The sequence below is a fragment of the Colletotrichum gloeosporioides genome, assembly GCF_011800055.1.
Source record: "Colletotrichum gloeosporioides strain Lc1 chromosome Unknown consensus_17, whole genome shotgun sequence".
Lineage (NCBI taxonomy): Eukaryota > Fungi > Ascomycota > Sordariomycetes > Glomerellales > Glomerellaceae > Colletotrichum > Colletotrichum gloeosporioides.
Genome location: NW_025544662.1, coordinates 983941 through 1004464, shown reverse-complemented (window position 1 = coordinate 1004464; position 20524 = coordinate 983941). Strand labels below are relative to the sequence as shown.

The 20524-nt window shown below is 54.4% G+C and overlaps 6 protein-coding genes across 6 annotated transcripts; 4 read left to right on the top strand and 2 right to left on the bottom strand.

Annotated features, from left to right (window-relative positions):
• Nucleotides 1–85: 85 nt before the first annotated feature.
• GCG54_00011209 (putative transporter) lies at nucleotides 86–4734 on the bottom strand (the record flags this gene model as incomplete). Its single annotated transcript, XM_045411116.1, has 10 exons — nucleotides 86–252; nucleotides 312–1075; nucleotides 1162–1583; nucleotides 1693–1785; nucleotides 1885–2161; nucleotides 2839–3023; nucleotides 3077–3219; nucleotides 3273–3594; nucleotides 3654–4174; nucleotides 4242–4734. The coding sequence occupies 10 exons, from the start codon at nucleotides 4732–4734 to the stop codon at nucleotides 86–88; spliced, it is 3387 nt and encodes a 1128-aa protein (XP_045268174.1).
• A 1384-nt stretch (nucleotides 4735–6118) lies between these two features.
• Nucleotides 6119–7915, top strand: GCG54_00011208 (uncharacterized protein; the record flags this gene model as incomplete). Its single annotated transcript, XM_045411115.1, has 3 exons — nucleotides 6119–6692; nucleotides 6747–6812; nucleotides 6864–7915. The coding sequence occupies 3 exons, from the start codon at nucleotides 6119–6121 to the stop codon at nucleotides 7913–7915; spliced, it is 1692 nt and encodes a 563-aa protein (XP_045268173.1).
• Nucleotides 7916–9013: 1098 nt separating this feature from the next.
• Nucleotides 9014–10632, top strand: GCG54_00011207 (uncharacterized protein; the record flags this gene model as incomplete). The annotated part of the gene is given in 2 exon segments (XM_045411114.1): nucleotides 9014–9356; nucleotides 9371–10632. 2 exon segments carry the CDS (start codon nucleotides 9014–9016, stop codon nucleotides 10630–10632), a joined length of 1605 nt encoding a protein of 534 aa, XP_045268172.1.
• Nucleotides 10633–13000: 2368 nt separating this feature from the next.
• GCG54_00011206 (uncharacterized protein) lies at nucleotides 13001–14580 on the top strand (the record flags this gene model as incomplete). The annotated part of the gene is made up of 4 exons (XM_045411113.1): nucleotides 13001–13275; nucleotides 13326–13617; nucleotides 13793–14025; nucleotides 14079–14580. 4 exons carry the CDS (start codon nucleotides 13001–13003, stop codon nucleotides 14578–14580), a joined length of 1302 nt encoding a protein of 433 aa, XP_045268171.1.
• A 681-nt stretch (nucleotides 14581–15261) lies between these two features.
• GCG54_00011205 (uncharacterized protein) lies at nucleotides 15262–15903 on the bottom strand (the record flags this gene model as incomplete). Its single annotated transcript, XM_045411112.1, has 1 exon — nucleotides 15262–15903. One exon carries the CDS (start codon nucleotides 15901–15903, stop codon nucleotides 15262–15264), a length of 642 nt encoding a protein of 213 aa, XP_045268170.1.
• Nucleotides 15904–17740: 1837 nt separating this feature from the next.
• On the top strand, nucleotides 17741–19852 carry GCG54_00011204 (uncharacterized protein; the record flags this gene model as incomplete). The annotated part of the gene is given in 6 exon segments (XM_045411111.1): nucleotides 17741–18141; nucleotides 18211–18467; nucleotides 18482–18786; nucleotides 18937–19071; nucleotides 19126–19523; nucleotides 19588–19852. The coding sequence occupies 6 exon segments, from the start codon at nucleotides 17741–17743 to the stop codon at nucleotides 19850–19852; spliced, it is 1761 nt and encodes a 586-aa protein (XP_045268169.1).
• Nucleotides 19853–20524: the final 672 nt, after the last annotated feature.

The window sequence follows — 20524 nt, the reverse complement described above, 5'->3', positions numbered from 1 at the left end:
TTACTTCAAAGATTGATTCAAATAACGCAAATCATGGCCATCTATGTGTGATATTTTACATTTGAGTAAATGTGTGTCTTTGCAGCTAGTGGGCAAAACGCATATCGATGGCCGTCTGCTTTTCTGCCTCTGAAGCCTCTGCATATCTCCTCTCAAGTATACGATTACGCCAAATGTAATACAGCTTCATGCCGATGAATAGCAGAATGTTCAATACACAAAGCCCAATCAAAGCCTTGTTGGCGGTGTAATCTGAGTCAAATTTGTCAGTAATTCGAAAAGGAATTCTGTAGAGTTGGAATGTTCCTTACAGTACGGCTTATCCTCGTCACGATAGATGTTGACAGCAGCTATGCTGCCTATCTGATACGTCATGTTGTACACAGCTGTTGCGACCGCTCTCGTACCCACGCTACGTGAGTTGCGACTCGCCATTCCGACGAGTACGGAGTGCGTGTAGGGTATCGAGTTGATCCCGGTGAGCAAAGCATACCGGACCCAGGGGTTGGCCGATTCGGGCAGAGCGACAAGTGCGATGAAGAAAGGAAGCATCCAGATATTGCTGCAGGACGATATGATGGAGCGTTCTTTGAAGTACTCGGATAACCAACCGAAGATCAGGACCTGAACATCAGGTATCAGTGTTTTGTGCTTGGGTACTTTGTGTCGGACTATACTTGCATTGATCGCGAACAGTGCATAGCTTGGTATCGCAAGCATGTTGGACTCGAACACTGAGTACCCCATGTCGCGAAGAATGAGAGACAGGTAGTTGGCTGTCGGCTGGAACGGAATCCAGGCGAAGAGGCCAACGAGAAAAATGGGCCACAAGTCTACGGTCGTCAGCGCTGACCAGAGACCTTGAAAAGTTACGGCTGTTCGGTTGTTCATGTCACCCTTCGTAGGGTCGTCTCTGAGGATACGGTTGACGAGGACCTCCTCCTCGTGCTCTGTCCACCACTTGTTAGATCCGTCTGGGCGCCTGAATGCGCGAGCGGGCTCGCAGACAGACGGAGGCATGACGAAGAAGCTTATAGAACCGATGATTACGCATATGAGGCCTTCGAAGAGGAAACTAGGTGTTTTGTCTGGATCAGTATTCGTGGTATGATGAGGCGCTTGCAGAAAACATGTAACTTTGCTGCTTGGTCTTATACTCACAGCCATTGCCAACCCGCCCAGCCTCTGATACCCCTCATTGCGAGGAACCCCGCCGCTAGGAGGGCACCGTAGATCTGTGTGATGGGAATAACTGTGTAAAACACACTTAGACGAATGGGAAGTTCGTTGTTCTTGTAAAAGTACGAGAGATAAAGCACCATCTCCGGAATGAAGCCCCCTTGTACAAAACCAAGAAGTCCACGGAAAGCCCAAAAGCTTGCTCGGCTGTTCATTAGCGTCTGCAGGGCACACAGCGCACCGAACATCGTGATGATGGTCGGAGTGTATCTGAAGGGTCCAACTTTCTTGCTGATCAGGCCACCGGGCAGTTCTGCGGCAAGGAAACAGACGAGGTAGATTGTTTGACCGGTGTTATAATCACTGGACGTGGAAGGGTTAGCAAAGGTGTTCGATACGGAGGGCTGTCCATTACTTGCTTAGTGTCCATTTTCAGGTCGTCTAGCTGATGAGCCACTTCAGTAAGCCTTCATTCTGATTGTCGTTGGATTAGGAATGATGGCTAGGTCTTACCATGTTGTCGGATACTGCACGATTTACGTTCCTGCGTACTAAATCGAGACTGGAAAACATTACCCAGACCCAGGTCATGATTCTCCAGTCCAACTGTCACGATTGACATAGGCATCAGCTGAGAAATTCTACACTCATGAAGCTGATTTCGACTTGGTGTTTTCAAGAGTCTGGGTACTCAGAGATAGTTACCTTTTTCTTGAGAAGCCTCTCCTCTTCCGCCGACCATGTCAATGACGCATTGAAGCGATGTCTCCCCTCGTATGCCGCGGTTTCGTAGACCTGTTGCCAGTGTGCGGCACGTATAGGATTGGAGAAGACATGTGGTTCGACAGAGCCTAGGACCTCGCCGGTGGAAGGAGGGAGCTCATCGCGCACATTGACGTCAGTCTCGGAGCCGCTGGTCTCCGGGGCTTTTGAAGCCATCTTAGCTTTTGAAAACGTCTCAAACCTGAGCGTAGTGCAGCAACTAAAGGAGCACAAAATCCCATGCAAGATGACCTTTCTTAGATGTGTGTTTCACGGCGGCTCAAATGAAATAGCTGTCGAACCAAATGCCTTCTCTAGAGCCTTTGCCCATAAACGTCCTTGTAGCATCCTGTCTTCTGTCTTGCATCACACCTTACAACATCTGCATTCCTCGCAATGCAAAAATTGTGTGACATGCAATAGCAGTTGCGCAATCAGGAAGAACAGGCTTGTCATGATTTAAGGTGGATTTTTATGGGCTGAGGATTCATTGCTAGCCTGGGGCTGGGAACTCTGGCTCTCGATGGAGGGGTAAGGTAAAAACGTGTCCAAGGTCGGGAAGTCACCGAGATCTTGCATGGTACAAATGCGTTCGGATTCTGTACTCTAGTGTAATAAACCGAATATGCCAAGTCCTGTCTATTCAAAAATACCCCCTTTTTGTCTATCCCTGTACATGGAGCGCCACCATCGCACTTCTATCCACCCTCGAGGGACTTCATCTACTCGTCCGGTGCGCTTAAGTTTGTCACTTATCATCATGCAATCACTACTGTGCCCATTGCCGATAGACGTAAGATGTTGGTTGGGCCCCGATCACGGCCGTTCTATGGAGACTCTCGGCATGACGTGATCCTACCACCCCTGAACACGCCCCCTGATGGCGATCCTCTTTACTTGTGAGTGCTCCGAAGACCGCGGGGACTGGCAAACAGCGCCGCGACTAGCGCGATAGCTGCGAACGTGGTGGATGCAGCAAACGCGTATTGGATGCCTTCGTAGTAGACCATGCGAGCGGGGAGACGCACCTCCACCGGGAGGGTCTTGAGGGCTGTCACGGAGTGACGAATCTCGTCGATGAGCTTCCATGATGTTAGCAATTGAGACACCAAGGGATAATTGGGGAACTTCATACCCTCCACTTGTCAGGGATATCGCCGAGAGCATCTGGCAGACGGACGCTCAGGGTCGTTTGGACGATGGCCGAGGTGATTGCCACGCCCCAGACGGTGCCAAGGGAGCGGACGAGGTAGACTGTTGATGCCGACACGGCGTGATCTGTAGTTCATGTTAGGCCGAATTTGATGCTCTGATTGTGAGACTCGACCTACCGGCGTGATCAAACGAAGCTAGTGTCGTAAAGAGGATGGCGGGGTAGATAATTCCCTGGCCAAGATTCGCTGGGAAGATGTAGACCAAGTACTTCCAATTGCTATCCTCAAACTGCAGAGCCGTCACCAGGGCGTTTCCGAAAAGCATGAAGAAAGCTCCGGTGCGAACGAGCCAGACGAGCTTGCCCCAACGTGACATTACAATCCCGGCAACGAGGCCGCCGAGAGGTGTGGCGAGCGATGGAATGGCCAGTCGTGCACCGGCCTTGGTCGCAGAGTCGAGCAATACGACCTGGAAGAAAAGAGGCAGCATGAAGAGATACTGTCTCGAGTTAGAAGCGTTTCTCGTCATTCGAAATGGTCTCAAGAGTCGTCACTTACAGCATACGCAGCGAGTCCAGCACAAACGTTCGAAATCTGCGTCAACACCGGCAACCGACCCCTCAGCATCCTCAATGGGATAACAGGAATAGCCCTCGTTCTCGCCTCGACGACCAAGAACAGGCCCAACAGCACCACGCTTCCCACCAGCGTCCCAATAACGATCGGACTGCCCCAAGGCAACTCATTCCCGCCCAGGCTCAGTCCGACGAGCTGGACCGAGATAGCCACGACTAACAACAGCGCACCGGAAACATCGACGCGGGTCCAGATGGCCTTGAAGTCAGTCGTGTCGATGTCGAAGCCGCCCTCGGGGTTCTTGATCACAATCGCACCGAGAACGAGGGCCAGGACAGAGACAGGGACCTGCAGGAGGAAACACCAGCGCCAGCCGATGTGGTCGGCGATAGAGCCGCCAAAGGAGGCGCCCGCCACGGCGCCGAAGCCGAACATGCCGTTTTGGAGGGCCTGGTACATGCCGCGCTTGCGGAAGGGGATCATGTCCGAGTTGACGATTGTTGCTGGTGGCCTGGTCAGTCATGCCCCCTCATGCATGCCTTGAGGATAACAAATGAAATCATAACGTACCCATTGTCATCAACCCTCCACCACCAAAGCCCGTCAGCGCTCTCATGCAATTCAACAACACCACGTCCCGCGCCAGCCCGCACCCGAGACAGCCCAGCCCGAACGTGACGCTGCTGACGAAGAAACACACGCGTCGTCCGAAGATGTCGGAGAAGCGGCCGTAGAGGGGCTGGAAGGCGGTGCTGGTGACGAGGTACGACGTCGTCAGCCACGAGGCGGTGTTGGCGGCGTCGAACTCGGAGCTGATGACGGCGTACGTCGCGGCGGTGATGGTCCCGTCGAAGCCGTACAGGAAAACGTTGGACATGATGGCCAGCTCGATCCAGGTGAAGCCTGGCGGGGGCTTCCAGGCTTCGCCGGAGGTGACGGCCGCGCCGGGGTCGCGGAGGAGGGGCTGGTCTTCGCGGGGGGCCGGGTCTGCGTCGGGGTACGGGGGCGGCGGTGAGGCCGGGGCCCGGGCCTCTTCGTCGGAGTGGGGCCGGGGATTCGACATTTTCCAATGGCTGATGGCTCCTTCAGAGTGTGGTGTCTGATTGCACGTGCTGTAAGACAAGAGAGTCTCAGTCTGCAGGAACTAGGATGGCTGCCGCGTGGACATTAGATGAGACGGAAGTGGGGATGCGCGGCTGTTCAATGGCAGGATTTCATTGAGTTGGAGAGTGAAAGAAAATTCAAACGGCCATCACGCAATCGGGGCCACAGCGACCTGGTCTGACTCTTCCGGCGCGGCTTTAAACTTGTCAGTGCTGGATGGAGTCGATAAGCCGGGGTATGGGCGGGAATGACGAAGTGCAAGGCGGGACCATTTTTTTCTCTACTCTTCAGTTTCATCCGCCGATGGGGACGCGGCGGGTGACGTGGGGCCGGGCTTCGTCCGCACGGTGTAGGGTCCTTTGGTCTCGACGGGCCAACATCGGTGCCGGGTCGGGTAGCCGATGATTGCAGTATGCTTCTTGGTTTTGATGGAGAAGGTATATCACACCATATGCATCTCAATCACGTAATGCCTCATACTGTTGTGCCGTTCACGCCGTTTGCTGCATCGTTCCTGGCGTTGAAATGATTCCACATCGATTCTTGGTTGAAGGAGTCTGGGCACCCCGCGCTAGCGGGACACGGCACAAGATTCCGCGTGAGTGCCGGAGGTGACGGGTTGATGTCATGATGAAGTACATGCAAGGCCTGGCTCCAGGATGTAGGCATGTATGGGATTGATTCCTGAAAGTCATTGTCTTGAGCATAGTTGCGAGACCGAAGCAATCCTTCGAAGCACGCAATGAAAGAGTTTTCAACGTGCTGCTTCCCACAATACTCGAGGCAGACCAGTAAATCTATTCAAGACGATTGTCAGCTAAATCTTCGTCCGTACTGGCTGGCCTGCGTCTTGGAGCCCCAGAGAGCTTGGAACACGTAGCATTGGTCGTTGACCGTCATAGGACTCGTCGTGATGCAAGGCAGACAATGAGTCAGGCCGAAGACAAGTGTTGTCTCTCCAATCTATCAAGCCCAGCAGGTTCAATTGGATAGTCTGTAACATTATGGTGCCATGCTTGACAAATGTCAAGGTATTGCTGCAAGAATAGCGATGTCGCCATGCCGATCCGTACGCTGAGGGGAAGCACACCCAAAGTCTGTTGAATTGAAAAGGGCGGGGTATCCCGCCCTCTTCCACGCCCAACATCCTCCTCAACCAGCGATAGCTCTCAGAAGCAAAGCATTGTAAACTGAAAATATTGGAAAACAAGTGAAGGAAATTCTCACAAATCATCTTTTGAATTCTAGGGCTCATGTACTTCGCCAAGGTGAATGTACCTATTCTTCGCAATGGGTAACCCGACGGAAATAGCTGACGCACCTAGGATCCCCGGCCACCCACCATGAAGCAGCACACCACCGCGCTTCTCGCCTTATCCGCGCTCCTCGCCCCCTTGGCGTCCGCGGACTGGCAGTTCCGCTCCCGCCCGGACCTCGCCCCGCCGCGCCTCAACATCACCATCCCGGCGACCGCGGACGTTGAGCAGGGCTACCTCTTCGTCGCGCCCTTCGCAGGCCTCCCGGACACGCCGACGGAGCAGCACGGCCCGCGCCAGGCGGGGCCGTACATCTTCCGCGACGACGGCGAGCTCGTGTGGAGCGGGTACGCCATCTACAGCATCTGGGCGACCAACTTCCAGGCGGCGCGCTGGCGCGGCCGGGATGTGCTGTTCAGCTTCGAGGGGGACCACAACCCCGGGTATGGCCACGGGCATGGACATGTCACGTTTTTGGACCAGCATTACGAGACGATCCGGGAGCTGCGCGCGGGCAACCATAAACTTGTTGATAAGCATGAGTTTCATGTTGTCAATGAGGAGACGGGGTTGATTCAGATTTACCAGCCTGTTCCGAGGGACTTGACGCCGTGGGGCGCGGAGCCTGAGCAGCAGTGGATTGTGAATGCGATTATTCAAGGTGGGAAAGTTTGAATCGCTAAAACACTTGGACGTCGTACTGATGGTGTGATAGAATTGGACATTGCTACTGGCAAGCTCCTTTTCGAATGGTCCAGTCTTGACCACGTCACTCCTGATGGTAAGATTCCAGCCTTCGCTTGAAGGGCACATTATCTCACACATATCACAGAGGCTATACTGCCCATCAACCCTGGCCAGGCCGGGTCAGGCTACAACAGCTCCGACGCATGGGATTACTTCCACATCAACAGCGTCGACAAGGATGCCACTGGCAACTACCTCATCTCCGCCCGCGACGCCTGTTCCGTGCACAAGATCAACGGCACTGACGGATCCATCATCTGGCGCCTGGCAGGCACAAACTCGTCGTTTGACCTCGGCGAGGGCGTCGACTTTTGCTTCCAGCACCACGCTCGCTGGCTGTCCCAAGATGGCGACGAGGAGGTTCTGAGTCTGTACGATAACAGCGCCCATGGTACGGAGCACGGCGGCGGTAGGGAGGTGCACACAGCGCCGACGAGCAGCGGGAAGATCATCCGCGTGAACACGCGTACCTGGAAGGCTGAGCTGGTCCAGGGCTTCTATCCCCCTGATGACTTGCTGTCCAAGAGCCAAGGCTCAACGCAGATATTGCCAGGCGGCAACGCGCTCGTCAACTGGGGTTCTTCTGGTGCCGTGACCGAGTTCAAGGCCGACGGTACTCCCATCTTCCACGCGTACATGGACTCTGGCGACCTTGGCGTGGCGGTGGAGAACTACCGCGCATTCCGCTTCAACTGGACCGGACTGCCTTCGGAGGAGCCTGCAATCGTCGCGCTCGAGAACAAGGACGGCACGGCGGTGTATGTTTCTTGGAACGGCGACACCGAGACCGAGACTTGGCGCTTCTATGAGCTCACCGACGAATATGGCTCGAGGAGCTTCCTTGGCGAGTCTCAGCGAACGGGTTTTGAGACTTCGCTGCACGTTCCTGGCCGTCGGGTTGGTCGTGTTGTAGCGGAGGCAGTTGATGCTCTTGGTGGCGTGCTGAGGGGCACTGGTGTCGCCAAGATTGAGCAAGAGATCCTGCCCATCAGCGCTGGGAAGGGCCGCAAGGTGCCGCACCCTCAAGTCGCGGAGAGCCAGCGTCCCAAGGAGAAGGTGCTTCAGAAGGCGAAGAGGTTCTGGGAGGAGTGGTCCATCTTCCGCATCGTCGGCTGGCGGAAGGCGGGCGACCTCTGATGGCTGCCATTCGTGAAGCAACGCGCAGCGTTCCTGCCAAGAAAGATGGATGAGTGCGACGTGGTTGGCCACGAGCTCGTTCACCCCGCCATTGCTGCGCTGCCACCCAGAAGTTGCTTATCCAACCGGTGAGGCGATGCAGTATCGATAGCGGGTACTTGGAAGATGCAGTATCCCGTCCTAGATCGTAGTCAATTGAATCGATACTGGAGCAGGCCTTGATGCCTCTCACGAGTGATGTCGAATGGAAGTCACCAATCTGTGCTGTGGTACCTTAGCTTGAGCGCGCCATACCCACTGCGTGGGACGTGCACCTGGGATGTCCGCTTACATAATGTGAGACCCACGTCGCGTTGCAAATAAATGTCCTTCCGCCGCAAATTTTTCCTTCCAACGTCTTTCCTCCCACGCAACACGAACAAATTCCCGGCAACAAACGCAGGACCAGTCGCGTCGCAGTGAAAATCGACAGGATCGGTTCACAGTCTTATTTCTGGCTGGGATTCTTCTTTTCCTGCGGCCTTCTGGTCCTGGAACCTCAAACTGTAAGTTCCTGCTGATTTCCTTCCATATCACCGTCTCAAATGATGAGAAATTAAACTTCCATGGCAATGATATCTATTTACATGATTATTGTTACACACTGAAAATCCTGAACCGACAATCATTTTCTCACCTCATGTTTAATCGTCTGTTTCGCGATCAATGACTAACGAGGTTCAATAGTTTGCTACGCATGGCTTGATGGCTGATGGGGTTCCGTTTGGTGGGTTGAAAGGCAAGATAGTAAATATAAGATGTTTTTTCCAGCGTTTTCGCCTGCAGTACCTACCGACTACCTCCCTATTGTGACGCTATGCATTTCGTGAGCTAGCTATGTGACTGTAAAAGTCACTTTGCAAATCTACCTTTACCAAGGCAAGTGGACACTGAAGCTGGACCATTTCACCGGGTCGACACTGAACCATGCACAACCCACCAGGCGGGACGTTCCTGCGTGCACTTTAATTACACGCGTCCCCTACGCTCTCATTTTCCATCATCATCTTCCCGTTTTCAAGTTCAATCAATCCCGTCACCACCATACGGACCTTCAACATGGCCAAGCCAACACTCGAAACGCTGCCTCCGGAGATTCTCCACCAAATTTTCAAACTCGTCGTCGCACAAAAAGATGCGTTCACTACCAGTCTCTGCTGTACGAGCAAGCGCATCCGCGAGTTCTCGAGCGCCGCGCTGTATGGGACCCTCACTCCCCATGAACCCTCGGGCCCAGATGAGCTCAGTCTTCCACGCGTCGTTGCCCTCTTTCACGCATTCGCCCTCAATCCACGCCTCGGCGAGCTCGTGCAGGAGATCGACCTCTTTCACCTGTATACATGGACGAAGTGGGAGCCTATCCATCTACAAATGTTCCGAGGCATTTACACCATGTGGAGAAGTGAAAAATGGAAGCTCTCCCCGGCCTGTCCCTGCCTCCACCTCAATTGCTCAACCAAGTCCAATACATGGTGTGGCTATCGGAGCTGCTCATCACGAAGATGCCCAACCTCCATACTCTCGCGATCAGGTCTCAAAGTTGGCAGCGGTATCACCTGCTCGGTGACGAAAAGCGGAATGGGTCTGAATTTTACAATATGGAGACGCTGGACATCGTCGCCAGAGCTGCTGGGGGGCGAGTGCTATTTCCTCACCTGAAGAACGTATGTATCGACATGCACGATTGTTTGAAACCGCTCAGTGATGTCGCGCCCAATATCGAGTCCCTCGAATTGAGCGATGTTAACTGGGACGCGTACGAACCGGCCGACATCCCCGACATCAATTTACCCCATCTCAAGTTTCTCGAGATAGGGGATGACTCTGTTGTCACAATGCGGGTGCTTCCCGAGCTGGTTAGAAGACTGCCCAGCCTACGAAAACTTCACTATGAGCATACGGACAGCGGGATATACTGTTTCGAAGGAGGTCCAGCCAATGTTTGCCCCACCCCTCAAGGCATCGTCAATCTATTGAAGCCCATCGCAGAGCAGTTGAAGGAGCTCAAGCTGAGCCATTTCGACCGATGGATCGTCAGGCTTTGTCATGAAACTAGGGTCAGCAGATACGCCCAGAAGTTCGTCGAACCCGCTGGCATCCTGGAGCCTCTGGAGTTTCTTAGCGTCCTCGAGCGTCTGGATGTTGACTCCGACTGTCTTTGGGTACAGCGACACCCGTATGTCAGAAGGTCTAACTACGAGAAGGTCATGCATCTCATCAAGTTGCTCCCCCAGCGACTGCAGCACCTTCAGTTCGACGGGCTCAACGACGATGACGCAGATGGCGACGACCCGGACCCCAGGACACACCACGTCAGAGTAGTTGCAATCGATGACGGCGACGAAAGCATGGTAACCACTGAACAACGGTGGTACAGCGTAGAGTATCCGCACGTGAGAAGCAACTGGCCCCGCGGCAGTTATGTTCATGAGCACGCTCATGATGGGCTCTTGCTGCTCCCGCGTCACTTACGACAACGGTGCCCCGACCTACAGTCGATGACATATCGCTTCCTGCCGAAAAGCCCCGGGCTTGGCCCGGACCAACTGCAGACTCTCAAGCAAGCATTTGCCGAGGTGGGAATCGCGTTTCACCCATCTGGACGCGAAGAGTACGAGATAGAAAAGCGATATCCTCGGGGTTCTCGCTGGCAGTTGGACGGCCCGGAAGTAGAGTAGTTCTGAGCTTTCGCGCAATATTTTGGGCGTTGTCTATCAGCGCTCATACACTCGCGACTTTGTAATTGTCCTTTGAGGGCTTTTTCTTCTTGGTTGATATTGGACAGACTTTGGAAACAAGTAGCGTAATGACGGCGGCAGTGTGGCAACGGGGAAGATAGGCAGGCTGGATGTGGTAGATTGGGACAGCTTAGCCAGTGTAACCTCCGATCGGACAGCAGCTCCTTGCCAGAGCTCAACCTTTGTAAATTCCGTATACTTCATTCTCGTACGAATATGATCGTGGAATCAAACTTTTGGTCGTGGAGTTTGCACAGCTTTTCTGGCCGGAGACTGCAAGATTCTTACCTTGATTTCAATCGTCTTGAAGCCCCTGTGTCATCATTTGAAGTGCCGGAGCGGTCTCCATCCTACCGTTGCACAGCGGCGGATTCAGCCAACCAGGATGGCTCATCTCGTGGCCTCCTGCCTCCGTCCAGAACTCCATGTCTTTCCATTCCCATTCCTTTCCTCATTTGCTTCTTGAAGCTCTTCTCCTTATCTCCGTCAGTTGCCTTCGTGGATTTTGCCCACTGCCATCCTAGATAGAGCTATCTCGAGCCTCGCGGGTGCTTTCACCTAGCACCGCCGGATTGTCGACTTATGCAGCCCGGTCTTGTCGGCCGGCGAGGCTCATTGATGTGCTATTAAAAGTGCGTTGTGATGCCTGGTCCGGAACAGTCGAACAGCAGCTGGGCCGTTGATCAGATTTTATAGCCAAAGGTCACACCGGGCCGGTGCAGGTTTCCGACACCGACATTCGGGATGCGGATCCGTGCAAGGACCGGGCCGGACCCGTGTCATTCACCTGCACCTGCACCGCAGGGAAGCAAGACAAGGGGAGAGACGTTCTAGAAAGGCGGGATCAGGGAGGGTCACTCCCCCAGGAAGAAAAAAAATTCATCATGTCATGGGGAGGAGCCCATCGTGAAACCCCCGCGTTTTGTATGAGAGAACAGGTATAAGCTCTCGGAGAATCGGGAATATTAGCTAAAAGAAACGAAGCCCCTAGCATCGCCGAAGACGGCTCGGCGGTGCGCGGCTCGGGGTGGGGTGTTCCGTCTCCGGCTTTCGGGGTCAACCCCCGCCGCCAAGGGGGGTGGGCTTCACCGTGGTGAGCACGCAATTGGAGACCAAGCAGTGAGAGATTTGCAGAAGCCACAAACAGCACAGTGCCCGCGGACTCGCAAAGTCTGGGGTTTCCAATTTTCGCGTCGAGGTCGAAAATAGAAGGTTGAGCACAGGCGTATTGGGGAAAACGGAAACGCTGATGCACGCTGCGTCCGGGTGACCCAAGCTTTTCGCTGAGGCGCGGGTCACAGGGCCGCCTGAGGTGTCGGCGCTAGAAGCAACGGTGCATGTCGCCATCGCCCAGTGCATATGCGTTGTTGCTTGGGCGAACCGTGGCATCTTTGTCGTCGTGACTTTTTCTGGGGTTTTGGCGGTCACCGGGTGATGGACTGGCGGTGGCATTCGTACCTGATCAGCGCCTCAACCGTGTGTGGTGTTGCGCTCGCGTATCGTGGGGAGCGGTCTAGGTTCGCACCAGGCAGGTTAGCTGCAGTAGCAATGGGCAGCAAGAGAGATCACCACCTCAGTGAGGTGCCGCCTGTGCCATGCCATCCCGCCAGGTCTCAGGTCGAGGTGAAGGGGGAGATGGTTCGCTGAGTGAGGGTAGCTGGGCTTGATCTAATCTGATTCGATCCGGTGCGGGTACCTCTGGACTGGACCTTCCGAGTTGGCGCGTCCGCATGCTGTTGCTGCTTGCTGGGTGCGCTGGCTGGCGCCCCCCTCCACCCAAACTCTCCCCCCACCCCCTGGCAGCAGCAGCAGCAACAGGATCGACCTGAACATCACCCATCCTTCCGTCAACCACCACCCCGGTGCCTGCCTTGTGTCGTCGACTTGCGATGGACTCAAACATCACATTTCTGGTCTCATAGTGTCGTTTCTTCCGCAAATTCGTTGCATGTTTTAATTCTCGTTCTCTTTCTTATGATACATCTTCTGTTGATATCTCCACAGGATCTGCCGAGACAATACATCCGTTGCGTCATCGTTTCCGGTTGGGAAAACAAGCATCAGCTGCGGCATCGGGGGATTCTCGAACCCCACCCCGCCCATCCCAATCCCCATCCCACGCCATCAGGTGCACCTCACCACACAGTACACTACACTACGGCCTACCTATTACACAGCTCGGCTCGGGTGTCAGGAACCGAGACCAGATTGGCAGCAACCCCAAGCTCGAGCATTGCTCGTGCGTCTGAACCGCTCACCGGCGCCCAGTCAAATATAGCTGGCCCCTGTCCAGCTGCCCTGGCCCAGCATGGTCGTCTTTGTTGATTTAGAAGAGGACGACGAACCACTTCATGTCCTCGAGGCCCGTCGTTTAGCAGCAGCAGCCGCCGCCGTCACCCAACGCATCGAAGCACGCAACCGCGAGTATCAGCGTCAGTTCTACAGGCCCAACATGGCTGCCGTCACCGTCTCAGTCCCCGTCCCAGCTCCAGCTATGCACATGGCTCCGCCTACTGCTGCTGCTGCACCAGAGCCATCCCGGACCTTCCAGAGTGCTGCCACTGAGGCTCTTGGCTGCTATCCGTAAGCTTACCCGACCCCGATCCCATACGATGTCTAACATGGACGGGCAGTGTCGTGATGGCCATCGCCGAACACATCGACCTCAACACCCTCGACAGTCTAGCCCGTACCTGCCGCATGGTCCGACAGGGCCTGCTTCAATACCGCAACATCCTCCTCTCGTCGACGCTACACTGCTCCAATGAGCTCGACCCCGTTGACCCGGAGTCAACCTTCCGCTACCGCGCGAGGGCGAGCAACTGGTACTACATGGAAGACGGACGCGCCTACAACGGCAAGAGCGGCAGCTGCGCCCGGGACCTGGTGACGGAGTGCCGGAGGTGTGAGACTGTTGTGTGCAGGGTATGCCGTCCTACGCCGTGCCGCGTGCCCTTGGCCCTCTCGCCGAGAGGGACTCCCCTACTTGTGTGAAGAGGAAGGCAGCCTACCAGCCTCCCCAAGGGGACATGCGGCATTGGCTCGGGGAGGAGCCGAGAAGGCTACACAAGAACAGTCGATCGCTGACACGTCATAACAGAATTGTGCCATCAAACCCCCAGCCAGTACAGTCCTCAAAGACCGTCATCGCAGGCTGTGTCAGCCTTGCGTCAAGGCCCCAATTGCCGCCCTCGTGAACCCAGCTTTGGATCCCGAGACACCGCTCACACACGAAGCGGTGCGACGGGAGATCTGCAGATGCGAGCTTGATGGTGTCTGGCTCTGCCAGCCCTGCGGGCGGAGCATGCGCGCTGCCGATCAGGATTACCGGCGGTATGTAACCTCCGCCACCAACACCAAAAAATTAATCTGCTAACAATTTTCAGCATCTGGAAATGGCGCGCCCATTATGGTGAAGTCCTTGGCGGCTTGGGTACAGGCATTGGCGAGGGCGATCGCGGTGTCATCTGCGGTCGCGAACAGGCCTGCGTCGGCGCCAAGGAGCGTGAGAACGAGACTGATTGCGACGCCGAGGATGCGGCTGTAAGTGGCGCCAACCTCTGGGAAGCCACGGACGAGGTGCATCTCGATACCGTGCGGTACCAAAGGACGCCAAGCCCGCAACTCGGCCCTGGCTATGAGAGGCACGAGATTGAAGGCATCGGCGGCGTTGTGAAGACGAAGCTGGTGCGGATGGTGAGTGTGGGTGCGTGCGTGCCCGAGTGGGACGACGAACGACATTCATCCAAGATTCTCAGCAGAGAAGCCAATGGCATCAGGAGGAGCTGGTGCGGCTGGTGCTGGAGGGTCATACCTGGAAAGGATGACCTGGAGAAGGCCGGTGTTGAGATGATGGACAAGATGGGTGTCAAGGTGCCCAAGCTGTGAGCGCTTGGTATGGCGGGAATTTCTACTATAATGTGATGATGACGATGGGTTTGATACTTGCTTCTAAGTAGGATTATATAGATCGCCGTGTGTAGCGGCGACCAGGGGAGACAATAACTGCCAGCAGACTACACTAGCTGGACAAACAAGAGGAGGCGACGTAAAAGGAGTGGTCAGAGGGATGGATACACAGCCCCAGGTTCAAAAACAAATGGGCCTGATCTAGTAGTAGTGTTCATGATTCTTAGAAGTGACGATGCAGTGCTTGACAAGCTTATCTCGCACAAGTTGATAGGTAGTTCATTAGGGCGTATTTGTAATGGCGAACCGGGGAATGAAAAAATTATACACGAGTTTCTATGAATTTTACTCATTGTACAGATATGGTTGGGTGTTTCGCTCTTCAGCCCTGAGCATGATTTCGTCCTTCGTCTCTATCCTACATCCCCTCCCACCGCCTGTTTTTTGTGTGTAAAACCTCCGTCATGGCACGTAGACACGCGAGCACGCGATCAAACACGTCGCAGCCTGCTTTTTTGCGTTTTTCTTTTCGTCCCATATTGATACAGACAAGCCTCATCTGCCATTTTCCCTCAACCTCATCCGCACGTAGCAGTCGTCCCTCGCAGACCGTAGGTTTTTCTCCTCTGCAAATATGTAGCCACACATCTCCAACCCGTTTTACAACTCGCCACGGAGGAGCATCTCCTTGCGGCGCGAGCGGTCCTCGCGGGCCTTTGTGCGGATCTTGCCCCAGCCCTCCTTGACGCTCTCGAGCTTCTGGGCGAGCTTCTCCTTGTGCTCGCGAGGCGCGGGGGTGCAGATGGTGACGAAGACCTCGGAGCAGTCGAACTTGCGGGCGAGGGCGGAGACGGACCAGGTGACGGGGTCGGCGGCGCGCAGGCGGCGGATCTCGGCGACGTCGGCGGGGGTGAGGTGGTAGCGCGGGTTGGCGCCGCGGGAGGGGACGGCGAGGGCCGGAGGCAGTTTTGTTCCTTCTGATGGTGTAGCCGCCGCAGAGGTGGAGGAGGAGGAGGCGAAGAGGTGGGAGAGGTTGGCGCGGCGGCGGGGGTCGGTGGGCGGGAGGAACTTGAAGGGAGTGTGGAAGACGGAGGGGGCGGCGGAGGGCGGGTTGATGAGGATTGTGTCGCCGGCGGTCGAGGGGAGGAAGTCTGGGTGGGGCGCGATCTTGAGGGCCTTCTTTGTGCGGGTTGTGGTCTTGTGGCCGCGGCGGAGGGTGAGGGATGGTGAGGATGAGGGGGATGGTCTGGCGGCGCCGCGGAGGAGGGTGGCCGCTGGGCGGGTTATTGTCCTTGCTTCCATTGTCGCGGTGTGTGGTGATGTGGTTTTTTGGTGGGCTGACCAGACCGGACTGGAGGGATCAATTGGATGAGAGGTTGTTTTTCGACTCGGCCGGCGTCGTCGTCGCTTCGGAGGGTGAAAAGGGCGGCGGTGTCCGGGTCGGCGCGAGGGCGGGAGGGGGTGGTGTTCGCGGTGGTGAGGCTCTCTCGTGATGGACCCTTGGAGGTGGTTTGAACATTGAAGTTTTTCGGAGCGTTGGAAATTTTGATTAGGTAAGGAAGGTGTGGGGATAGCTGTCCCGAATGGGGGAGCTCACAGCTCTGACTAATTACATAAGTGCATGGTGGCTTTATTGGCGGAAGCCAGAAAACCGTTTGCTTATGTAACTTGCATCAGCTTTCCCACGTTAACTTCTCTTCAACCTGCCTGACACGAAACACGTTATGGGATGTCTGTTGACAAATCAATTTGGCGAAAAATTGCTTCTCGAGCCGAGTCATCATTTCCGCCCAACAGTTTGAGAAATGCTATGAATTTGAAGCTGATACTGGCTGACTGCAATGTTTCTTCGATGAGGAGACCTTGGACGCTGAGGAAGTCTCATTAGGCCTCCCCTCCTGCCCCTCATGTTCCTCCCTCATCTCGCCGTGGATCGCTGGATGCGACTCGAGCCCGTCAAAAATTATTCGTCTTCACTGGTGCTCATCCACTCGAGATAAAACTTCAGTAATCCGACCTCTGTGATCGGATTCTTATAGCAGATCATCAGATTATTCGCTTTTCGGCCCGAGGAGTTTGGCATCGTCCTCGGGAACGACGTTTTTCGGCGCGGAAAGTCAAGACATTGCTTTCGCCTGCGTGCGCCTCCTATTCCCTCTGCCGAGCCATTTGCCGAGAACATTCATGTTGCAGCATTCCAGAGCATACCCATCCACTTTCAAAGGCCAGAGCAACGCGTCTTCCATGAAGAAAAATGTAGATCGCCATTGGCACGAGGGTCAATATCTCGACGAATGCCTCATGCCAAGACATGCTGATTTATTGCATGTGGTGTAATGTCTCCCTTGTCACAGAAACACTTGACAGAAACACTTGTATGTCGTACAGCTCTGGGGCTCACAAATAGAGTGGATGGCTAGTGATGACCAGCCCATCTGCCAAAAGCGAGGAACGGAACGAGGCGGGAAGAGGAATGGCTGTTGGGATCTTGGCATGATATCGCCATCTGCTCTTTTCTACAATGAGCTTCGCTATCCGAGCGGACACATTTAATTAACCGGGCCGGAGAACTACCTATGTTAGGCCCAACAGTTTTTTTCCATTGTAATAATCTTACCATTCCCATCATTCCCTTTGTGCCTCTCGTTCCTGTTCCTCTCCATATCACTGTTCCTGTCCCTATCGTCATCGTCGCTGCCGCCCCTGTTAACGTCTAGGTATGGCCACTGCTCGCCCGCATAGCAAAGCTCTTCCAGATTTTGTGATTTACGTCAGCGTGCGATGGACATGGCCCGTAATCTGAGACCTCCAGGGCCTGGGTTGACGATTGCTTTCCGCTTCGCCGCCCTCCACATTCCGGTAAGCCCTGCAACCCACCCCTTGACATATTTCGTTGAAAGACTGTCTCTGTTCATTACCTGCTTCATCCTGTAGAAAATATTCTTCCTCATAATGAAAGACCGAGGGAACTTAGGCAGAAAGCTTGTAAACATTCATTGATCGTGTTGTACAGTCATCAAAACCACTGGGCAATGCCGCTCCTCTTATTTTCGTGCTGGCCCCCACCAAACAATAGGTTGGACCTTGTCAATGTTTTCCGATGCCCCATTTGATGTGAACGCTGCCATATCCAATCAGTATGGCTAGGACTTCTACCTTGATCGCGGCCCTCGCGGCCGCAATACCTCTTTGTCTCGGCTTCACGGTTACCGCATCAGGCGACGCATCCGTTTTGGCCAACGCCATTTTCACCGGCCCCGGAGTGTCTGTACTATCAGCGACTTTCAGTGGATCAGCGACCAGTTCGGGAACCTTCACAGACGGCCTTGGTGGCATTGGTAACGGTGCAATTTTGACGACTGGATCCGCCGCGGGAGCTCTTCCCGGCGGTGACCATTATGTGAACAACGGAGCGGGCGGAAGCAATACATATTGCGGCACTAACACTTTCAACGCTGCAATTCTGAGCGTCTCTGTCGCTATTGCCAATGGCTACAACGGAGTTCAAGTCGAATTCATCATGGCCTCGGAAGAAGAAGGGTACGTTCTCGCCAGTAGTCCATCTTCCAAGTTCTATCTGATGAGTCAAGACTGCTGACAACTTCACAGAGGAAGCCCTGATCCCATCGGTATCTTCCTCGGCAGCCAGCAGTATGCCATAGGCTATGACGGGCAAAGAATCACCGCAACATCCCCTTATTTTGACCCGCCGATCGTCATCACGCCGCCTAACAGCGTCTCATCGTACCCGGGCTCGACTCCACCTCTTCTGGTCGGAATACCGGCTACCGGTACGACGCAGATGGTCTTTGCCATTTGTGACTTCAGTGATACGGAATGGGACTCCGCTCTCATGTTAAAGGCGGGTGGCTGCGTGCAGTGCAATTCTCAAGTCAAAATCGACTATGTGACATCAACGGTTATTGTTGCTGCGGGGCAGGAGTTCACATCGACGGCGAAGGCTTCCGGCACTGTCTCGGGGACCATCACCATTGGGGTTACTGCAACAGCTACGTCCACGTCGACCTCGACGACTTCATCGAGCTCAACGACTTCTGCAAGTTCGACGAGTTCTGCAAGTTCGACGATAGCGCTGTCCACGAGCAGTACTTCAACCGACTCTTCCCCCACGTCCACAACATCTTCAACGACGACATCGTCAAGCACACTCGCGTCATCAACCACGTCAACGGGACTCATCACCTCCACTAGTACCACCAGGAGCTCTTTGACATCAACGTCATCTGAAACTGCAACTATTTCTGTGACACAACCAATAAGCACAAGCACAAGCACAACCTCGACTCAAGATTCTACTGCAACCAGCGTGACTAGTTCCACCGAGAGCTCCACGACACCCCCCACCAGCCTATCGTCGTCCACAACTACAGTTCAACAGTCGACATCCGGCACCTCGACGTCCTCAACGTCTCAGAGCATTTCTCCCTCTGCTCCAACAACGTCAACGTCGTCCATTGAGACAACGACATCGTCTATGCAGCCCACGTTGCCTGAAATGTCGAGCTCGAGTACGACAATCTCTTCAGTAGTCATATCTCAGACTTCCCTTCAAAGTACTTCGGTGTTGTCCAGCGTTTTTTCGACAACTTCAGTCGCGTCGTCGACGCCCAGAATTTCCAGCACGAGTATTTCCATGTCTTTCCGCTTTACAAATTCATCATCAAGCGCAGTTCCAACACTCGAGCAGACGCCATCACCATCAACAACGACCAGTTCTGCAAGCAATGCCCCTTCCACGCCCACATTGACATCAGTTCCCGCCACAAGCGTCGTTACAATTCAGTCTTCAACTGGTGCGCCTCTGAGCTCAGGCAGTGCCCCTATATCACAAATCAGCTTGCCAGCCAGCTCTTCTTCATCTTCTCTGAATCCAGTCTCAACGACCTCCAGCAGTGTCCAAAGTACCCCCCTAAGCAGTCTCTCAATCGGCTCATCAAGCGCCCCTGCCATCAACCCACCAAACAGTCTCAGTATCAGCTCATTAAGCACTTCTGGTATAGGAACACCAGGCAGTCCTGTCGCCAGCTCACCGATGAATCCCTCGACAAGCCTTCCCAGCAATCCTCCCAGCAGCGCTTCCAGCGATGCACCCTCCGGCCTATTTCCCACACCCACAGAAACTGCAGAAACCTCCACTACCCAGACCTTGGTCGGCACTCCAATTCTGCTCTCAATCATTGCCGGGGCTGCAGGCCAGCCCCCGCCATCCAACACACCAGGTGCTCCTTAACTGGGCATGTCCCAAGCTAATAATGAAAGACCGCGTCTCTGCCCGAGCTATGTCATAGCGACGGATTGCCGAAGGAAGGACATCATCATTCCTTTTCTGAGGGATTTCTATTAATTCTCGAAGCTTGAGATTCTGGCTATCCATGCAGTATGATGCGGAGAATCTCATACCGGACCGTCTTCCTAGTTGCCATCCATGATCCGAGGCTGGCCTCTGTCGTCGTGCGGCTGGGGAATGAGGTATTACATGGCTCAGCGGACTGATACGTCTCTATGAGAGAGCGCATAATCCCTTCGAATGCTGACAAGAGGTATTTCCGACCATGTTTCGCATCCGGATCCGGCTACAAGTCTGTTGATAGGAGGCGGGGCAAAGACCAGCGCCTTTGCTTCCATTGCAATCTCATAACATTTCTTTAAATCTGAGAACTAAGAACTTGAGCTGCCGCGGACTCCTATCTTCCTCCTGCTCAGAGATGAACTTCAGGGAGAAAACGACGATGGGAGAGAGTCGTAGAGCGCTCTCGATGTGACTTTAAGCTAGACTTACGGATTCTGCACTTGATGCCTTATGAGAAATCACACATCTAGACCGAAGCTAAGATGTCAAAACGACGCCACTTTCTCATTCGGGTTTTAGAAATACAGAACAGTCCTTCAAACGCCATGTTAT